This window comes from Seriola lalandi, unplaced genomic scaffold (assembly GCF_002814215.2).
Source record: "Seriola lalandi dorsalis isolate HSWRI2012SDOR001 ecotype SW California unplaced genomic scaffold, Sedor1 jcf7180002054736, whole genome shotgun sequence".
Classification (NCBI taxonomy): domain Eukaryota; kingdom Metazoa; phylum Chordata; class Actinopteri; order Carangiformes; family Carangidae; genus Seriola; species Seriola lalandi.
This window is the reverse complement of record NW_019525289.1, coordinates 1151767-1174235: the sequence shown is the minus strand read 5'-3', so window position 1 is coordinate 1174235 and position 22469 is coordinate 1151767. Positions and strand designations below refer to the sequence as shown.

The 22469-nt window shown below is 40.1% G+C and overlaps 1 protein-coding gene across 1 annotated transcript in view; it reads left to right on the top strand.

Moving 5' to 3' along the window:
- Positions 1-947: 947 nt before the first annotated feature.
- The window catches only part of LOC111668454 (contactin-associated protein-like 4), a 107307-nt gene continuing 85785 nt past the window's right edge, over positions 948-22469 (top strand). Inside the window, exon 1 of the mRNA XM_023424532.2 lies at positions 948-1087. Coding sequence (XP_023280300.1) covers positions 997-1087 — 91 coding nt within the window. The 5' untranslated portion in view covers positions 948-996. The remainder of the gene's footprint in view (positions 1088-22469) is intronic.

The window sequence follows — 22469 nt, the reverse complement described above, 5'->3', positions numbered from 1 at the left end:
TTTTTTACATTTGTCTGGCAAAACGGTTGATGAACTAATCAAAAGAGCTTAGATATAGCCCTATTCTACAGTGCACAGAAAGTTCAAATGTATTGAACTTTGACCTGGGCTGCGCTGACCTTCCAGGGTTCAGCCAGTGGCTGTTGCCCACAGCTTGAAAGACGGGACAAAAAATAAACAGTCTACTTGTGTTTTCCACCAGCAGTGTCGGAGTGGTAAATACTGAGCGAACCAACGCCTATCGCACAAGGCTGTTCTGCTGTAATCTGAATGTGATATGAAATATGAAGCTGCAGGCAGTAGTGTAGTTTATCTTAGCAGGAGAGGTGACTTCCTAGAATGTAAATGTCACACTGAGGGTGTCAAGTAGTCTGCACAACTACTTAAAACACAAAATCTCGAAATTTCATTGAGCTTTTTGAGATGTGAGATTTTTTTTAAGGCTGTGGCTCAGGGGTCATCCTCAGCTCCTCCTGTCCACATCACATAGAGCCAAAATAGCTGTGATGATCAGGCACAGCAGAAATCCTTTCCAACATTTCTAAAGCGCAATGAAATGCACCGATGAAAGAAAGAATGTTTTTGTGTGCGTCCACGTGTAACACAGCCGTGACTAGCAGCGGTGCCTGGCGGTTTATTTATTGCCCTGCTGTAAAGGGAGATCAGTAAGTATTTATCAGGCAACATCAGACTGAAGGACTCAGAGAGAGGCTGAAGGAGAAAGGGGAGCTTTCTGGAGACGAGGAGGCGCACTGAAGCTGTGACATTGTAGTACAGCCCCCCCCCCCATCTCTCTCTGTCTCTCTCTCTCCCTCTCTCTCTCTCTCTCTCTCTCTCTCTCTCTCTCCCTCTCTCCCTCTCCCTCTCCCTCTCCCTCCCCCTCCTCCAGTCTGTGGGGTTTGAGGAGATCTCTCTTGGAGCTGGAGAGGAGAGGTCCGCCGTCTCTCTCTCCTCCGGCAGCCACCGGGCTTCTCTGCATCCTCCCGCCGCTTCATCATGGATCTGGGGACTAAAACAAGAGTCGCTGGGATTATTATCGCTCAGGTCGCCCTGGTTCTCTCCAGCTCGTACGGGACAACCGGAGAAGGTGAGCAGGCTGTGCGCGCTTCTTTTTTTACTTTTCGCGGAGGAGACGCAGCGAGTCCGGGCAGCTCCAGACCCGGAGAGGAAGCTTGCTTGCTTCTGTCACCCTGCCTGGATTGTGTTATGCGGATGCAGGAATATTTAGTTGTTTGTCTCATTCACTTATGTCAAATTGGACAAAGTAACCTACAGGGATTTCTTCTAATGTGGGATTTAGTGCGTATCGGTTGCGCATCAGTGCTCAGTTGTATAAAGACAAATAAAAGAAGATTTGAAGCGGTTTGATGTGAATGATGATTTAATTTGTGTTATACGAGATAACTGGATCAGTTATAACTATGATTTTCGTCGTTATTCTCACAGTATTAACGTGTAAGCCGAACGTGTCTTGTGCGTATTTTTTGGAGCGACTTTTACACAGCGTCCATCCATCTGTCATTTATGTCACTACATTTGAAACGGGTTCATATTGATTCTCAGGCTTCCTATAATACCTAATGAAAAGCATTATTAGCTGCTGCACAGAGAAGTTGTCTAATTCACAGAGCCAAAGGTTGGCAGTAAAAGGTCTCAGCTGTGTGTTTTTACCTTTCCAGCCTGACTGAAGCAGTTTATCCACTGTGTGCATAAAACAAGGTTATCTCTTTGTTTTCTGGTTAATTGGGTGCTCAGAGCAGCATGATGAGCAACCTGGGACAGAGCCACATTAATGGTCTCACACTCCAGAAAGCAGCTGGAGTGTGAAGGTGTGTGTGAGAGAGAGAGAGGGAAAGTGGAGAGATGGGTTTTGGGACTGAGAGGTTGCTGGTTTGACTCTGTGACTTGTGTGATGTGAAGGAAAAACAGTCTCTTTTCCCCTCTAAATACCATTGAACACTGTGCCAACTGCGCTTGGCAGTGTTCTTCTCTGGAGCTGTGTGTCAGTGTGTGAATGTGAAGCGGGGGCGTTGCTGTTACCCCCCTGCTTGAGAGAGGAGGAGAGCAAGAGAAAGGAAGGGAAATCGAAGAGGACGAAGTGAAGAGAGAAATGGAGATGACGTATGTGTGTGTGCGATCCAGATTGCAGAAAGTCCTCCATCGTCTTCCGCAACACAACACACAATGATCTCGTAGCCTGTTGGTGGTTGTCTCCATTTTCTTTTCGTTTGCCTGCCTTTTTGCATCCTCTGTGCCCAACTCTTCTTACTTCCACCTAAGTTGTCTGTAACCTCTTGAAGCAAAAGTTTCTAAAGACACCAGATATGTCAGGTGGAATTTTGCAGGGAGTGGTGAAAGCACAGAGTCTCAGGTTTGAATTCTTCACTCAGTGTGAACATCATAGAGCTTAAATTAACAGCTGTGACAAGTGGGTACAGAACACTGTGTATATGATGGTGTGGAACAAGATGATTGTCCAACCTTAAAGCTACTAAAATGGAAACTAAAGGGGAAAACTGGATGTGTGGTGTTTCTGGTGCAGTTTAATGTCACTACAATCAGCAGTAAGACCACAAGAGAGAGAGAGATATTGCTGTTCTTCATCCTTCCTCTGACAGAATATCTACAGCTTCACCAGAACATCTGAATCTCCTTCTCTTTTCCTCCTGCTGTGTCTCTCCTCCAGCTGCTTCTCCTCTTTCCTGCTGTTTTTGACTCAGATCTGCTGCTGACTGTCCTCTCCTCCCCGACTCGTCTTTCTGCTCCTCTCTTTTCCTGCTGTTCCCCATCAGCTTCTTTCCTCCTCCTTTGTCCTCCTGAAACATTTGTGTATTTGTCTTTCTTCCTCTTCTCTTTTGATGATCTCTTTCCATACCTTTTTTTCTCTTTCTTCTCTTCTACCTGGATTTGTGCCTTCCTGCATTTGAATCAGAGAGCTGCCGCTGTGTCGCTCACTCTTTCATCCCCAGTTTCCCTGTTTACCGTCCTCCCTCTTGCCTTTCTCCCCTCTCTACCCACAGTCTTTCTCTCTGTTTCATGTCCACATTTCTTTATCCTTATATCTGTATTCTCTCTCCTGCTGCTCATTTGCTTCTTTCACAGTAGTATCATAGTTTCCATCTGAAGGTTGTTGTATTTGGTTTCATCTGATAGGGTTTGGCACTATTTTGTGAAACTGTTCAGTTTATAACTGCTGGTATTTAACATCTTGTAAAAGGATGCTAATAGATTGTTTGCAGCTTCGCTCCTTCTCTGCTACTTGTATTCTTCTGTCTTGCAGTTATAGAAGAATATAAACAGTAATTTGTGACCAAAAGTCTCGCTTTCCACATAGACACGAATGGGAAGCAAATTTAGTTATGACTGCTCCAAATGACAGACTGTACATGCCGACACTGTCCGGAGGAGAATTCTTATCGGGCAATGTAAGTGAAAACGCCTGTTCCGTTCTTTGAAGGTTATCAAATGTTAAAACATATAACACTTTAACACTTTATTATTGAATCAGGAACTGTTTGCTCAGAGATGAATTGAACAGGATTATGAATCTGATCAGACATTTGATGCCAGATCAATTTGACTTCAGTTTTTGATACTCAGTCAGCTTGCTTGATGCACAGGTCCTCATGATGCATTTCCTCCAAATTATACATCAAAATATGTCAAACACATTCAAGTGTTTTCTGATCTGATTCCTCTATCAGCAGTATAATACCTTGTGTCTGTGCTTTTTTAAAACTATTACAGTGACTACTTTGTTAAGGTAAGGAGATGGATTTTTATCATGGTTACAATAATACACACTTGATTACGATCATGGTCATGTGGTCAGCTGTCCCCTGTGTTAAAGTCTGATGTTTTGTCGACCCAACGTTCGACTCATTCTACCTCCTCCCCACGTGGACTTTGTCGCTCTATAACAATGTCACCTGACTTCCTACTTGGCTCCCGTCATAATTACTACAGCCGCTAGAGGGCTTTGTCACTTGAGCACACAGTCACTTCCTGAAATGATGCTGTCGTTCTTCTTTAGAGGTGAGCGGTTCCTCTGTGTGCCTCTGAGACCTACTATTTCCCATTACATCCTTCTTTGAGTTGCTTTAAAGAGACATTTATTTGTATCTTCGCATCAGTATAATTTCAGCTCTAGATTTCAAAGATCACTGAAATCCAGACTGATGCAACTGTTCCCCCATGTTTTTAGGAGAAGTTGACCCATCAAGCATACACCGAAAAGGTCTCTTGTTTAACCTTTTAAATGCACAGTATGGCATTTTCTGCTGCCAGGGGTCTCTCAATCAAAACAACAATAAAAGACAGGGGTTTGGTGACGTTGTGAAGTAGCGTGGGACCATGGGAGTTGCTGTCTTCACCACCATTGCTGTCATTGCAATCAACTTATTCCGGATTCCTTTAGTGTCAATCATTTAGGGGTTTTTCCTTTTTCAGTCTATGCTCATGCAGTTATGATCAGAGAAAAATTTTCATCATATTAGATGTGGACAAAACTAAATGATCAAAATTGAATATTTAATTTAACATTCATATTGGCTCAATATATCAGTTGGTGCAGTTCTAGTTGTAATCAGTGTTTTCTGTTATCTGTGCCTTACTTGTCTTGGCAACTCTCTCTGTCTGTATTTGTCTATCTCTGTTTTTCTCGCCCGGCCTGACAAAGCGGCACACTCATCATGCACGGACCATAAACCACAGCAGCATAATAAGTTAAGGCTGCAGAGGTGGAGGGATCCCAGCTGCAGTTTTCAGACTGAGCTTCACATCTCCATCCCCCCTCCTGGAGACAGTTCACTGTTCATTATGGAGGTGGTACAAAATGACAACAAAGTAGAAATACATATTTTAAAAGCCACAGATGGTGCTCCGATGACTTGTTAGTTGGAGGAGTGAAATGCTGGGGTTTATGTGTTGAGATTCAAGGAAGTCAGTATGTGAAACAGCTACCCGCCAGGCCATAAAGTCACTGTGCATTTAATCGCCTTCCAGTATTACAATCGCCTTCCAGTAGTACAACATTAAAGTTGTTTAGCAGCTCACAGACTGGCAGCCAAATGACTAACATGTAAATGAAAATGTGCCTTTCAACTGCCAGAAGCAGTGATTTGCTGTTTAGTCATCGGTGCTGCAGGTTAGTTTAAGTGTCAGCGTTAAAGGAAAAAGGTGAGACGTTCTTTAAATTCAGATAGATACAGATTTCTCTCTTTTGCTGGTTTATTTTCCTGCTTGTGTCGATTGAAAATAGTAAGTGGCTTAAGATAAATGCTGTAACATTTTATTAAAATAGGGTGGCTAGGCAGCTGCAGCTCAAGTGAAGCAAAAGGTTGGCCATTAATCATAGTGTTGGTGGTTCAATCCCTAGCCACTCCTGTCCACTCGTTGAAATGTCCTTGACCAAGATTCTGAACCTTAAAAAAAACAAAAAAGAAATCTGTTGAATGCAATTCTGTAGAAGGTAAAAACAAGACTAACATACTTTTCACACTGCTCATAGCCTGAGGCTAAAAGCTCCCTTAGCCCCAGGCTAAATTATTAAATTTCATCCTACAGGGTCATGGCATCTGTAGCACATTTCATGTCAATCCTTTGAATAGTTGGTGAGATATTTCATTGACAGCCAAAAGTGTCAACCTGCTGGTAGCGCTAAAGGAAAAAGTTTGAGGATCAAAGGTAGGTGGGTCAGATGGCTTCATCCTCCGTGGACCATGAATGTTTGTACAAAATGTCATCTAAGTTGTACAGTAGAGCGCCGGCGGAGGTGCGACATCAGAGTTTTAAACACTGTTACCATGAGTTTGCGGAAGCTGGGTGGCTGTTTTCCCATTTCTTTATGATTGTGACTTTTTGGGGTTTGTGGATTTTTGTTTTGAGAGTGAGCTGACTAAATCGACTCTGTTTTGAGTTTTGTTTATGGTTGCTGAGAAAACCCGTAGAGGATTTTAGTTTTTATTTGAATTGAGTTGGACATTTGGACAGTTGAACTACAGGTTCTTTACTTTACTTACTATTATCACTGTGTGTGTTGTAAGGAAAAATAAGCAGGGCTCATGTAACTGCAAACATGAAACCTTTGTAGGGTTTGGTCAGACTTTTTAATGTAAGCTGGTAGGGATAGAACGGTTCATGAAAAAAATCTGTCCCGTTCGGTTTTCTTGTCTTAGTTCGGGGCATGTGTGTATGGTTCGGTTCAGGGCATGTGTAAGATATGCAGCCTTATGCCGTGGTGGATGATGCGGGATTTCAGCAGATGATTAAAGTACTCGAGCCATGGTATAGTTTCCCCTGCCACCGACACTTCAGCATCACGGTAATTCCTGAACTTTATGAAGAGATACGACGAGGAATTGTCAAAGAGTAGCTCTTACTTCTGATGGATGGACCTCCAGGGCCACTAAAGTTTCCTAACTGTGACTGCTCACTACATTACTAAAAGCTCTGTTTTGCAGACCCACCCCATTTAGCTGTACCCAAAATCTCACGTAGCTTTAATCTAAGACTATCACAATGATGTACCTAATATCAAACTGCCTTATTCTTTCAGTTTTTGCATGACTACAAACAGATTTTTTTAAAAACTATAAATGGTTGATTATTAGGCTATATATCTTATGCTGATGTATGGTATTTCTGGAGTGTTAAAAAAATATAAAAAAACCGCAAAAAAACAACATCGTATACTGAACCGAACTGAAAACTGTGATCCCAAAACCGTCATACAAACCAAACCAGGGATTTTGTGAACTATTCCACCCCTTCAGTTTTGCTGCTGTAAACTGATGCTCTGACCTCGGTCTGTCTGCTGAGGGTGCAGGTTGTTTCCAGCCGCTGAACATGAAAAGCTTCAGGAACTTTGAAGTCTGTGAGAAAGTAGCAGCTGAATAACATAAAAGTCATTATTGCAGAAGCAGTTTTTCAGCTGAAAGACCTACATGTGTCAGTACAGGCAGATATTAATTTTTGAAGATCCTCCAAAACCCCTGAATAAGTCCATTAGTGATTTTTCACATCCTTGTTACATAAAGGACACACTACTTCCTGAATTGATATCGAACGTTTGCATAGGCTGTGAATTAGGTGGAGGTGCAGAATTATCCAACATGAATGTAATGACTTTGGATATTGGGCTGTTCAATAACATGATGGGGTGTTTAGGATGATCTTAAATTTTTGTTAGAAAAACAGATGTTCCTACTCTCCCTCTTCTTGCATCTACTGTTAATGTGGCTTTATGAAAGATCTTGACTGTTGAAGACTTTGTAAAGATTGTGGGTTCAGTGACGCAGTCACTGTTAGAGACTGTTGGTGGTCTGCAGTGTCTCTGATAGCGACCTCAGAAAGTTTTATTGTCTTATGACTTGTTTTGTTCTGATTTATTTTGCTGCTCCTCCGAGCACTGCGCTACTTTGGATTTATTTCTGTATTCATTACCGGATTTAATTAGCTTTGTTGTATTGTTTGTTGCTGGTTTTTTTCAGATGCCTTCAGAAATCCTCCTGATTCTTTGATGAATTTGCTTTTACCCCTTTGGATAATTCATCTGCTTCTGAAGATATAAATTTGGTGCGTTCTAAATATGTCAGGTTTGAGGATTTTTGTTGTTTGGTTGTTAGAAAACTGTGCCTTAAGTGTTTCCTTTGTACTCTTCAAAGGATGTTTGTATTTCAACAAAGTAAAATTTGGACTAAGAGGGCAGTAGTATCTTGTCAAGCTATAGAAGGTTTTTACTTTTCTTGAATTGAAACTGAACAAAATATTACATGATGCATATTTGTACTTCTGCCTTTATGAGGACCCTAATCGACACAATTCAACCTTTTCTCATAGAAATTGCAACTGATTTGCAGCAGCCAGTATGTTCCTAGGGAAACAACTGGATTACTTTCTCTATCAACATAATGAGAAAATCCATAAAATCAGTAATGGGAAGATGTAGCAGCCTGGAGTAAAAAGAGACACATCTGACCCACTGCTAAACACAGTAAAGTCTCTCTGTTACTGCTTCATTGGGTACAGGCTATAAATGATCAAACAACATATTCCCAATTTAAATTCCTGTTTGAAGACTTATTCTTGCTGCTACATTTAATCCATCATTGAAGTTCAAGGAGAACATCTCTGAAGCGTGAAGTCTAAAATCATACACTTCATTTCCCAGAATGCCTCTCAAGATATTTCAAAGGAGGTTTGCTTCTGTGGTGCACAATATAGTGTGTCGGTGGATGGAGTGATTGTGATGGAGTTAAGAGTTTCCAGTGAAGAAAAATTAACAGCGTAGAGAGGTAGAGAGAGAGAGAGAGAGAGAGAATAATGTCACAGCGTGCTGTTCCCAGTTGTTCAGATAACAATAAGGCTTTTAGAGAGGATACTCTGGGTGTAAAATTGGTCTGCTGCCTCCTCTATGATGAATTTCTCTCAGTGTGATTGTTGAATATTGGTGCAAAATAGCAACTTCTGAGAGAAGCTCTAGCTGTTTAAGTGTGGGATGCTACAGCAAAACCTCTCCATAATTGCTTATGTTTGCAATTGCCAAAACATTTTCTATGAATCCCCTTTACATTCAGCCAGGTATCCATGGGAATAAGAATACCTGCCTACTCCAGAGTCCTAAAAAGTCTCCTGGAACTGAGAGGAAGTAAAGATTTGAACGATGATTCTCTAGGAGCTCATCACTATAAGCACCTCCTCATATTACATGTAGTCATCAGACCAAGTGCTGGGCAATGCAGCTTTAAAAACCTAATCGTACCCAGGGGAAAATGAAGGAAACAATTAATTCAGTTTATTGATCTTCATAATGACATATTTTTCTACAGCCATTACATCATGCTGTCAAATTTAGTTTGTTAATAAAATAATGAGTTCGATATTACACATGTTAGGACTTGAGATACACCAGTAAAACTGTGGAGAAACTTAAGGCTCAAGGCTATTGACAAAGGGGGATTCAGGATGGATCAATAAGCGGAGGAACTATTATTCTCCCTGTGAGGCAAGAAAACTGGTACGAGATGAGAAATGGGTCACTGCAGTTGGAAAAAGCAAAAAAAATAAAAAATAAAAAAGACATATATATATATATGAATCAAATATGAGAAACACTAAATGCTGTTGGCTAAAGTGGTGTCTAGCTCATATATTAGTTGTCGTTAGGTTTGAATGTTGCCAGATTTTTGGTTTAAGATGGAGAAGAAGAGGAGGGATGGATAGTGCAGGGAAAAAAGATCATCATGATTTTGAAGTCACATTTGCAGCCAGCTTGCATGATTAGATAAGAATAAGGGTTAAAATAATGTTTGACCCTGAGACTTAGCTAAACTGAGGAATAATGCGGACTTCTTCAAAGGTGACAGGCGAGCAGATAAATAAACTCTTCAGATGATAGTGTGACATTTTACATCATTCGAGAAATTGGATTAAAAGGACAGATGATTGAGAAGTGTTGTCACCAGGAGCTACAGGGAGCCAAATTAGAACCAAAGAACTCATCACCTTGATATGAAAGCTTTTGGACCCAAAAGGATATCTGCCATTTAAAAGCCATAACCAAAAAAACACTGCTCCCTGAAACCAATCAGTTGTCCTTCAGCCAGTTACTCCCCAGAGAGCTCACCTATAGAACATCATTCACTTAATAATTGTGCACACCAACTTTTCTCTCCAACATTTCATTTGTTTCAGTGCTTTGCCAGTGCCAGGGGCAAGGTTGGGCTAAAGCTGTTATTGAGAGTGAACTGAAGGCACTAAAAAAACGTCCTAAGAGGTTTGACTGTGTTTATTCACTCATAGTAATTCAGCATCTGAGCAGCCGACCTAAATCAAGTGGAGATGCTTTTCATTCCTGTTTAATAGAGACACTGTAGTAAACAACAACTGAAACTGAGCAGTGAAATATGAATTTCTCCTCAACACCAGCAATTAAACAGAAGCTCCTTTATATCAATGAGTGTAGGCTAAATAACATGAGCACCTCTTTGTATAATGCAATACAGTTCAACAGCAGCACAGACTGCATCCTCCGGAAAGATCACACAGTTGAATCAGCACCTTTGTAAAACTCTTTCAAGAAAAACCTGAACATTATAACCTTCATGAAGGAGGATTTATTGCAGGACTGCAGTGTAAGAGAGCAGTAGTTTAAGCTGGGTGATAAAAAACTGCCAATTATTATCATTATTAGCTCTGCTCTTTAGCTATCATTGTTACACAAAGGCGGCAGCATTTTTCCACAGGCATTAGGCTACAGAAAACTGTCATCAGCCTCTCTCTGGTATCTGTTTTGTTCAATTATTTAGTTGATAATTTGGCGTCTGTACAGGGGCCCTCAGAGCGTAACGCACTGCAACTTAAGACACATGCTAACAGACAAAACACAAACAAATTGAGAAAACATCATCAATTTGACAACACACATCTGAAAACATCAGATGTCCTGGATCGACTGGCTAGGATATAGAGAGAGTGGTGCTGCATAAATTCTTTAATACTGACGTCATCATTTCACACAACAGGTAATAAAACCATACAACTGTCTTGCATAACGATTAAAGGAAATAAATAAATAGACGTGTAGGATTGTTTGGCCCTGGCGGAGTTTCACTCTAATGTAAGTCATTCTAGTTCACCACGTATTGAGCCTTACTCTTACTGTTACTGACACGGGCATAACATAAAAAAAAATAATTTAAAGGATGGTAGAGAGCAGCCACCACATCAAGGGGAAAGATGGCACATGTTGTACTGTAAATGCTTCAAACCTCTTAATGATGAAATTAAATGTTTTTTTATTTAGTTTAGAAAATGTTATCATCTATACACAGAGGTTAGAAAGTAGGGCTGAATTTATATCATGTTTTCAAATTACAAAACATAATCATGATCACTGTCTTAACAAGCTGTAGCAAGTGACAGTTTATGCTGGTGACTGTTGATTTCACCAGCTGTGATGACAACTGAAAATTGAATCAGCGCTACAGGAGTTGTGACACTAATAAGCCTATTCACACTTGGCCAAAAATGGTTTTATTGGAAAAAAAATATTATAACACATACAATATGTTGTGTATGTGATAATGCTTGGATCACTAGTTTTATTTTTAAGTAGTTATTTATAACTTTTAACTCTGACATCGTTATTAATGGAGGGTTTGGGTCTTGAAAACTGCCCATCCAAAAAACTTCCTGGAGTCCTCTGCAAAACACAAGCCGAGTTTGAAGTTGATTGTATGAGCAGTAGTAAAAAAAAACTGAAGGACAGACAGACAAAAAGACTGAGATTTCTCCATTCATTAGTATGATAAATCACAAATGGGGGCTCATAGTTCAGTCCTCAGAAAGTAATTGCTATTTAAATAGAAATCGCAACACTGATCAGAAAAATTCCCATTTGATATTTTCTCAAATAGTTGAGGCCCATCAGACGGTTTCATTTTCAGCGTACTTTCTCTCTCTCTCTCAGTCTCATCAGTCTTCCTGGAGGGTTTTATCTCCCCTCTGAGCTGATTTAGAGCCACAGGAGTTTGTGATATAATCATACCCTAATGACAGATAATCTGAAGAACACTAAATGACTTTAATCCTAGTCTAATGACACATAATACCACTACACTCCTACTGTGTGTGTATGCTGATTTACATTTTTGCCCACATCCCTGGGTGTTTAAATGATGGTGACTCATCGGTTCCTCTGAGTCACCCCATTCCCAGTCTGGCTAATAAAATTAAAACTTTGCTGTCAGTTTACTTTCTGCCTTGCAGAGAGCGATAGACCTTCCTGCCTGAAGGTCAAAGTTAAAAAAGTTTCTTCTGAGTCAGATTTGTAGTGGAGTTGAAATTCTTTCATATTCTGACAGGTTCTGCCCAGGTGCTCTGTGGTTAAGCTTTAGAAGGGCAGACATTATGGACAGGTTATCATATTTTGTTATCCTTGAACTTGGTGACCAGTGTTTTAGCTAATTAGGCTGTGAGATATGCATGGTTCTGTTATTCACATGCTCTGTGTTGAAGGAACGGTTTGATTATTAGGCTGCTGCGGGCTGTGGAGGGATTTAATATGAGTTACAGTGAATTATTGAGATGCTGGAGGCTGGATGGCAAAATCAGGGGTGTGATAACTCACCCAATGAAGGCTGGTGGATGCCTTTAGACAATGTTGGTTATTTAAGCTGTGGGAGCTCCAGGGGAATATTAAGGGTGCTTGATTAAATATCAGAGCTCATGAAGAATCCCTCAGCTCTTCCAGGATTAAGCTGGTAAAGAAAATGCTGAGGACGGTATAAATTCAGCAGCCTATTTCAGGTGTGGCAAAGCCCTGTCTCATGGGAATTTATTGCCTTTTAGTGAGTTGGCTGTTTGCACTGGATACAAAAAGGCCTTTACCATTTGGTGTGAATATGTGTTGAAACTCCCTGTAAACCTCCCAGGCCCTTATGATTCATGAGAGGACAGCATCAGTGTGAGCCGGGATGAGGAAAAAGGGAAGTAGCTGAGGGTAAATCCCCTTTCATATTTCTTCTTTAGTGTCATTTATGGAAATGTGTGCAGGCAAAGTGGAGCCATGAATGGGATCTGATGAAGTCAAGGTTACAGACCCAACGTGGAGCCACCAGCCATGAATCTGGGGTTATTAACCCAGGAACAGGCAGTTAAGTGAGGAGCTGACAGACGACTGCAGTCCATCCATTTGATATTAGGACCTGCTGGACTGCTGTATTTGTTCAAGGCCGTCCCCAGAAGACGTCTGGTTCCCAAAAAATTAAGCCATTCATCATGAAGAGCTGTCGTCATCAAAGATGACTTGTTGTCACTTCAAATATCAGCTCTCATCTGCAGAGGTCATGATACTCCATCATATTAAGACAGTGGACTCAAATAATAAATGGATTTTACACTTACAACACTATTTGCAGCAGCTAATACAGTAGTTATGACTGTCATAATTTCACATTAGACTGAGGACATTAAACTTACCAACTGTAACTGCATTAGTTACCAAGGTCACCATGCTCTTTCATTCTCTATTACAGGATAGATTAGATTTGTACTAGACAGATTCTCCATACAGAGGGAAGTCTCTGCTTTCCCTTTGGAGCAAACACAATATGTTATTGTAAAAAATGATACAGTCATAGTCAAAACAATACAAACCATATATTAACATAAATCAGAAAAGGTAAACATTGGTAATATACACTGTGTTCACAATTATTAGGCAAGCGCGTATGCTTACGTGCATATTTTCCAACTCCATGCTCAATAAACTTGAATGCTTATTGGATTCAACCATATCAGGTGATGTGTATTTGTGTAATGAGGGAGGGTATAGCCTAAAGAGATCAACACCCTAGGTGTGCATAATTATTAGTCAGGTTCTTTTCCTCAGACAAAATGGGCCGAAAAAGAGATTTAACTGACTCTGAAAGGTCAAAAATTGTAAAAAGCCTTTCAGAGGGATGCAGCACTCTTGAAATAACTAAGATATTGGGGAGTGATCACCGAACCATCAAATGTTTTGTTGCAAATAGTCAATCAGGTTGCAAGAAACGTGTTGATGAAGATGCAAATTAACTGCTAAAGATTTGAGAAGAATCAAACGTGAAGCTACCAGGAACCCATTACCCTTCAGTGCTGTCATATTCCAGAACTGCAACCTGCCTGGAGTGTCCACAAGTGCAAGGTGTTCAGTGCTCAGAGACATGGCCAAGGTAAAGAGGCTGAAATCCAACCACCATTAAACAAGACACATAAGTTGAAACGTCAAGAATGAGCCAAGAAATATCTGAAGACAGATTTTTCAAAGGTTTTATGGACTGATGAGATGAGAGTGACTCTTGACGGATCAGATGAATGGGCCTCTGGCTGGATCAGTAACGGGCACAGAGCTCCACTTCGAATCAGACACCAGCAAGGTGGAGGTGGAGTACTGGTATGGGCTGGTGTTATTAAGGATGAGCTAGTTGGACCTTTTCGGGTTGAAGATGGACTTAAAATCAACTCCCAAACCTACTGCCAGTTTTTAGAAGACACTTTCTTCAAACAGTGGTACAGGAAAAAGTCTGCATCTTTCAAGAAGGCCATGATTTTTATGCAGGACAATGCTCCATCGCATGCATCCAAATACTCCACTGTGTGGCTAGCCAGCAAAGACCTTAAAGATGAAAGAATAATGACATGGCCCCCTTCCTCCCCTGACCTAAACCCTGTTGAGAACTTGTGGGCCCTTCTTAAACGGGAGATTTACAGTGAGGGAAGACAATACACCTCTCTGAACAGTGTCTGAGAGGCTGTGGTTGCTGCTGCACAAAAAAGTGATCGTCAACAGTTCAAGAAACTGACAGACTCCATGGATGGAAGGCTTATGACTGTTATTGAAAAGAAGGGTGGCTATATTGGTCACTGAATTCTTTTTTGGAAATGTCAAAAATGTTTATTTGTAAATTTTGAGTTGTTTGTTTGTTATTCTCACTTTAACAGATGAAAATAAACAAGTGAGATGGGAAAATTTTGAAAAACGTTTTTCATTTAGTTGCACAATAATTCTGCAAACTAATAGCTGCCTAATAATTGTGCACAAATGGATATTCTCCTAAGAAAGCCAAAAACTCACTTTTACTGTCTGAAATATTCAGATTTGAGGTTTATTAACATTTTGGATTGACCGAGAGCACTCTATTTATTCAACAATAAAATTAATCCTCAGAAATACAATATGCCTAAAAATTGTGCATGCAGTGTATAGGGAGCATGAATATGTTCAGCAATGTTCATGTCAATTAATTTTTATGAATTTATGAAAACCTGGTCATTAGTTTCCCATATTTTGTGTGTACAAGTCTGCAAATCAGACTTTATCATAATATAATAAAACCAAGAGAGTTTGAGAGTAGATGAACCCAATTACTGTAATGTAACATGAAATAAAAGAAAAAGAACTAAAAAGAGTGAAATGAAAAGAAAAAAGGAAACCTCAGCAAAATCGGGATGTGTGATTTAAAAGATGTTCCTGGTGACTTTAAATCATGGCAAGTTTCGATTCAGCTGGGTGCATCTGTGTTTGTATTATTTCCTTTGTGAAAATAGAAATTTTGGCCTGATGGTGGCACAAGAAGGAACCTGAGTCATCAAAATCATTAGAATTCGTCCTCTGGAGACCTTGAATTTTCTCAGTAAATTTAGTAGAACTCTTGTGGTAAGTAAGATAATGTTGTGGATTTGTAGAAGTGTGGTCTGTATAGTAGCACTAGACACCAGCCCCTCCCCGCAACCCTCAAAGGATAAGTGGTGTAGCTAATGGTTGGATGGACAGATAGTTTTATTCATTTCTTTCACTCTCTTGCTCTCTCTCACTTTGTTTCCTGTTTGTCAGAGGCACAAAATAAGAGCTGTAGTGAATTCAGAACATTTTGTTGTCAAATTTTTGAGCAAAACATAGTCATTGTCACTGAATTAGTCCAAAATGGTCCCAGAGGTCAAGCTGCAGATCCATTTTCTTTACACAGTTATCTTAAGCTTTTTTCCACCATTAGCCTGTGTAACTTGGCACTCGTAACAGAAATTTAAGGGCTGTCATTGGATGTTTTTTGCCTCAGTGCATCTTTTAGTTGTAGTTAATTCCTTGCTTGAAGTTATAGGCTTGTACCTCTGACTTTGACACACTGGTCAATCTTTTGTTCTGATGAGTCAACTGGGAGAGTTTCATACCAATCCAAGCCATAAGAGCAGCCCAACTGAGAGTCATGTAACTCTGTCTGTGGGAGAAATTTTACTTGCGGAACCAGGAACGCCTCCCACTTTTAAGATCTATGTCATAGATTTTGCATCAATGAGTTATTATGAAGTGTCTTTCACATCCTTGGTGTCATCAGTAATTTAGCATCAATGAAAACATTCTTGGAAAAGGTTTACCCTGTCAGAGTAGAACCTCATATTCCATACTACACCTCATGATCTGCTTTCCACCGTGCTCCCTGCTCCCCATGTTAATACCAGTCTTCAGTGAATAAACCAGTGCATCTCTATCACTTCATACACCATAGCCCAGGCTCTAAGTTGTCCTCTTTACACATTGACATAGATGTTGATCACACTTTAATATTCTCTCTGTTGTGTATTTCGTATGAACCTGGTGACCACAGCTCTGCAGCGACTGCTGATGAGAGGAAGCAGCGCTGGTCAGTTTGTATCAGAGAGGAGGACAGAGCTGAGTCAGTGGCCATTAAAGACAGAAGGGTAAGGCTGAATTTCAACACAAGATAAAGCTATGTCAGAGAGCTTTGAGGTGAAACAGAGGAGGAGGAGAAGGAAGGTGGACAGAAAGGGAAACAAGGATAGCAAGAGGAATATAAAGTAAGAAGGGATAAACTCGGGGGTCAGGCGTCTGTAGGCTGTCTTGTAGTAGTATCTCCACTGTGCTTCTCACGACTGCAGTGACATTTTCAACTTCCTTTCCCATTTTATCCCTCACTGACTTTTTGTAAGTGTGCACGGACCACCATCTGCTTTTCAGCAGAAGGCAGTGAAGGAGGATGACAGCGAGGTTTGAAGGAAAGTGAGGAAAGTAGACCGGGACAGAAATGAGCGGAGAGAGATAGAGAAAGAGAGATGTGGGAAACAAGGTGGGGAAAAGAGTAAAAGCCTGAAGATAGACAAGAAGAAGATGAGGATTAGGGTGAGAGGAGGAATAAGGAAGAGGAGAAAAAGAAGGATGATAAGAAAGGGTGTCAAGCTAATAGTTTCCCCTGCTGTGACATTCTCAACTGCCTCTACAATTTCACCCCCGCAGGCTTTTAGGGAAGTGTGAGTGTGTTCATGTTCAGCCCTCAGTTTTGCAGAGCCCCAAGAGTACTGGGTTTCTGCAAGACTGCACTGGTAAATGCTAATGTCTGCCCAAAAAAGTGAAAGTTTAGAGAACAGCACTGGTTGGATCCGTCGTCTTTTTTGTCAGTGTCAGTGCCAGTGCTACCTCAAACAACTATGATGGACAGAGCTCCAGTTTAAAGAACTTGGTGCTCATTTCTTAGTTTTTCTGGCATACTGAGGATTTGAACACAAAGACTGCATTATACTGTACAATATCATTTCCCAAAGCCCCTGGATTTTTGGCCTCAGACTGGTTTAGACAAGCTTAGTTTGACTCACTTGTGAAAGTTACCCACTTACATTGCAATGGTCCAGTGAATTTCATTGCAAATGGAAATATCTTAACCTATAAATCAGCTACATATGTGTGTGAAGTGTACATGCATGACTGAAGTAAAGATCATCCCTGCGAGTAAAGTGAAAAAGTAGTTATGGATACTGTAGTTTGGATCACTGTGGTGGTTACAGTAGAACAGCACTTTGCATTACAGCTCTGTAATAAAGAAGAATTAATTGAATAATACCTTGTGATATCAGGATAAAAAATGCACAATGTAGCGTAATTACAGATCTAGTGGCCAGGTAAAATATATAATCAGAAGACATTGGTAATATCATGGTTTGATTGGACAAAATGTGGGCAATAATTGGAAGCAATATCATCATTTCATTTACACTGTCATTAACGCCATGGTAGTAATGGAGTAACAAAAGGCTACACTGCTCTTAATAACCAAATTATATCAGGGTGATATTCTCTAAACTATAATAAGCTAATCAGTTGCAGGGTAATAATGGGAGTAATATTGAGGTGAAATAACATTTTAAGGGGTACGAATGTGTATAACAAGACTTTTTTTTGCCAAATTCATTTAATTCATAGCCTTTGTGTGATTTCCCTTTCTATTCTTTACCATATTTATGTATTAAAAACCATGTTTCTTGTGTTGTTGCTTGCTCTCATCAATTGTCTGCTAATGTTTTCAATCCTGTGTGATGGAAAAGAGTCTTTTACAAACTCAATTCTTGATTATTTCATCACATGTTCACCCATTATTAGGCCTTTGTCTTTGTATTTCTATGTATCTGCTTTTAGCAAAATATTGTCATTTTTACTAAAATAATAATAAATTATATTACTCCATTATCACCTAGTTATTTTCAAGCTGTAATGTAAAGTGTTACCCAGCTCATATCTGAACTCATGTCACTGCTTTCTTCAGAGCGGTCTGTCATTGGTTCTTGTAGAGCAGTGTGTAACTCCCAGAGGTTTTCAGGTCTTGACCGGTCATATCACAGCAGTGTGATAAATTATAACCCCAGCAACCAAACAGCAAAAAATTGAATTTCAGTGAAGTGCGTTATCACCACAAATATAAAAAACACTTCAAGCTTCAGCCAAAGATTAGATTTAAGGCAGGCAGAGAACAAATGTGTGTAATACTGGTCCGGAACAATGCTACCTACAATCCTCTGCTCTCAAACCAGCACAATCCTTACAACCAGCATCTTTCTGAGGAGGGAGCCGTGTGTCTCTTTGCAGTGAAGAAGATAGTTTCTCAGTTTTATGTGTTATCAAGTGTAAAGGTTGTGATCCTCTCTGTTTTTCCTATATAGGCCTATTGTTTTTCTATTCAACATTTTCAAATTGGAAAAAGTTCTTGAACTAAAGTTTCTGTTCCACCAGATTTCTCACTATCATATCTGTTCAGAGGAAGATGTGACCAACAAGCTGTGACAGGAGATATTCACCACCACATCCTCCATGTCTGAGCAGTGCACTAATTGGGGACTGTCCAGATTTTATCCCCAGCTTCCCCCCAATTCCTCTGCTCTTTGAAGGTTCAATAGTTCAGGCCAAAAGTTCTATGTTAACACTCGTCTCAACAACTTTGGTGAAGGATAGAAACTCTTCTCTTGGTTAGTTAAAGAAATTTGAGCCTTTGTGTTTCCAGCCTCAGGAAAACTGAGCTGTGAGTGTGTGAGAGGAAGATGGAGAACATCAAATTCGCTGCAGAGAAGTTTTTTAAAGAGCACTTATCTTCTAATGTCTCCTGAGGGAGGATGGCTGTAAAGTAAAACTAAGTAGATGCTGCAACGGCGGCTCCTGTTGTGGTTTAGTGAAAGTGTGAAGAGGCTGCACACACACATGGAAAGAGAGAGTGCCTTTGGTCACGCTATCCAATTTCTCTCTTTGGAGCTGATACAAAACGTGTGTGTGTTATTGCAGTGCCGGCACGGAGAGGTTTTCTGGTCTCCATAGACCAGCTGTTATAGTGAAGGTGTAAAGGGGCTGTCTGGCCATCTTTGGTTGGGAGTGTGATCTTCATAGTTTGGCTGTTCCAGAGGCTGCAGCTGGCCTCTGGTGACAGGACATGTTTCCCTTCACTTTAACAATATTTCCCAGATCGATCTCTTGTTCATGTCCGGCTCTCTAGCCGACCACAAAGTCGACAGCTGTTTGGTTTATAGATTTGTGAGTGAGACATCTGAAAAGTGTTTTAATAGATGAGGTATGATGAAGTGTATTCACAATACAGCATCCTCTTGTGAAGATTTGAGGGTTAATGTTTTGTAATTAAAATGATGTATGAAGTACTTATCCATATTCAGTGTATTACCTGCAGTAGTTCTGTGTCAGCTTGCTCCCATTTTGGAAAAGCAGGCAGGAATACTGGCACAGAAGCTGAGTGGTTCACTACTGTGGACGGGCACAGCAGAAAATATGTATAATTGTATAATAAAGATATAATATAAACACTTCTAAATATGTACTTTTTTACCACGGGTTTAGTTTCTTTTCAGAACGCAGACTTTCACATTTGTGCTGTAGAAGACATTCCACTTTGTTCATGGCGACCCCAGCTTCTCTCTTCTTTGAAATAAATGTTGAGCAAATGATATACATGTATATTTATATACAACATACACACACTGTACATACATTTAACTTATGTGTCAGCAGATTGGTTTAATTAGTTTTGCTTTTAAATTCCTGCTAAAAATTACACTACGTTGTCAAAGAATCCTGTGGTTGGTCTGATTTGCTTTCACCTCACAAACAGAGTTTTCTTGGAAAAGGACTGAGACCCAACTGTTCAGGAGGTGTAGGTGCAGTTGGTTCACACCAGAGTTTGAATGACAGCTTCAACACCAGCCAAAACAAACTGAACTAAACAGCCAAATTGTTTGAGCTAAAACCAAAGAGGTCAGGTGTGAAAGACCAAGAGAAGACCAGACTGATGCTGTATGGTGGTGTGATACCCCAAGTCCCAGACTATATCCAGTCTTATACCACCATATAGGTATTGCATTAATATATCACTCAACTCTCACTGCTCTGAAAATTCATTTGAGCAGCGGATTGCCCCCAGTCCCTATAAAAGGACAGAAGGTACACGATGTTGTTCTGGCTGTTACAATTTGCATAAAAACAGTTTGCACTGGTGCAATGCAGAGTTTAGAGTTTTATGAATCCCCCATGTCCAATTCAGTCTTTCATTTTTGAAATAAATTAGATTTGCAGAGGTGCTTGGATGATGTGAATATCCTTGTGCCTTGTATTTTATCTTATTGACAGAACAAAATTATATTTTCTGCTGAACGTTTTTTTTCCCATGGAGACCTGTTCGTCTGTTGTTCTTTATTAAGAGACATTTACAGGCAAATATATTCAAATTATTTACTTGGTGCAGCTGGTGGATAAGTAGATATTTTATTATACATATCTTCTCCTGAAGCCATTAGTACGAGTGATGTAGCCCGCAGCATTCCCTCTAAAATCTGCATAATTTCTTGCATTACGCTTCACAGTGAATGTTTTTTGGGCTTCAGCAGTCTTTGAACTGGGCTCTGGTGAAAGTCTTGATTCTCAGCAGCTTGTTTCAACTCTCTCTGTGTTTATGTGAGTAAAACCTGGCAGTTTAAAGATGAAGAGATTTTAAATACTGCCGTGATGTGGCTCGTCGCTATTGTGATCACTTCATTTGGTTGATGTCTGTCTCCCACTCAGCAACCCACATCACTGCTCAGTGTGATGAGCCTCAGTGAGAAGGATGATTGTTCTCTCCTTTCAAAGGCAGCGGTACATTGGCGTTATGCAGAGTACTGTATGCATTAGGATGCAGTTTTTATGGATATGTGTGTGGGCTGTATTTGTGCATGTATAGATATTGCTGTACATAATTATGTATTTTTTCTTTTGGAGATGGATAATGCTTGAAGGCCATCAAAATTATACAGGACTGTATTTGACAGTCAGACGTGGAACAAATATTCTTGTTGTTGTTAGCTTCTGAAGTGTAAGGGGCTGAGCTTCTCAGTTGGGTAGCTGTCAGACAAACAGACTGTTTTGTGTCTGTTGAGCAGAGGGCTGTCAGAGAAGAGGAGGAAGTGGAGCTTTAAGTATTGAAGCTGTACAGCAGAGGTAGTTCTTAAAATCATAGAGAAACACAAAATAATAGCTGCTTATTTTAAATGACCAGGGTTACAATAATGACAAATCAATATTTGTTGTGATATTTTTGCTTTCTATTCAGTCTTGAACTTTGACAGATTTCATGTAAGATAGGTAATGATTAGCTGTTTTGCTATTGCTACATAGCCAGTGTCAGCATCAGCAGCTGTTTACTTACCAGTCTTGGCAAGAATTTCAGCCATTGTTACGTTTACAAGACAAGAGGTTATAATATGTAGGTACTCTGAGCAGCTACTTCTTCAGGGGAGACTGGAGGCTACAGTGACTCAGTATCGTAAAGTGACAAGACAGGCCAACCAGGCCAGGGCTAGCTGGTTAGCATGCTAATTTCAGAAAAAAAGGAGAAGTGGGTTGCTCTCAACCTCTGGAGACAGCTCTTGGTGAGTAAAGGAATGAAGTTTGATGCTGAACTCGCACCATTTCTTCTTGACAGTTCTGACTTTGATACTGAGGTTCATGTTTGCACACCTACAAGAGGTTGGTGGTCAGGAAAGATCAAACTAAAGTCACACTTATTTACTTACTAACTGTGATCCTCTTCATTCGCTGTGGGCTATAAAGTTATAAGAGCTTTCTTCGTCCATGCAACCTGCCTACATTCAAAGCACATGACCCAGTCTCATTTTCTGTACTTTTTTCTGTAGAAACAACTTGTTTACTATTATTTAATCACTTATAGCTGTAAACTGCGCTTTATCTCAACGATTCAGCTTAACAGAACTGCATGAAGTACAGCTACAGTTGACTTAATGGTTTTTTATGATTGATTAAGATTAGGCAATGTGATACACTTTTAAAACATGTACAAAATTTGGTGCAAGCTTGAGACTTGATGATGAATAAGGTTTTTACTTTTTAAGTTATTTTTTGGCAACAGCTCCTGAAAAACCTTACCTGGTGACTCAGAATGCAGTTTTTCAGTTTATCTTATTTCCTATGATTGTGAGAAAACCAGCTGAGTAAAAGAAAAGCTAAACTCAAAGTATTTCACTATGTTCTATTTTTAATGCTTTCTTTGTTTGTGTATAAACGGGGAGGAGCAGGCCTTTGGGTCAAACTGGAGGTAGAAGTTGTACAGATTAGTAAAATGAACATTGATGTTTTCTGCTTGAGGAGGATTATT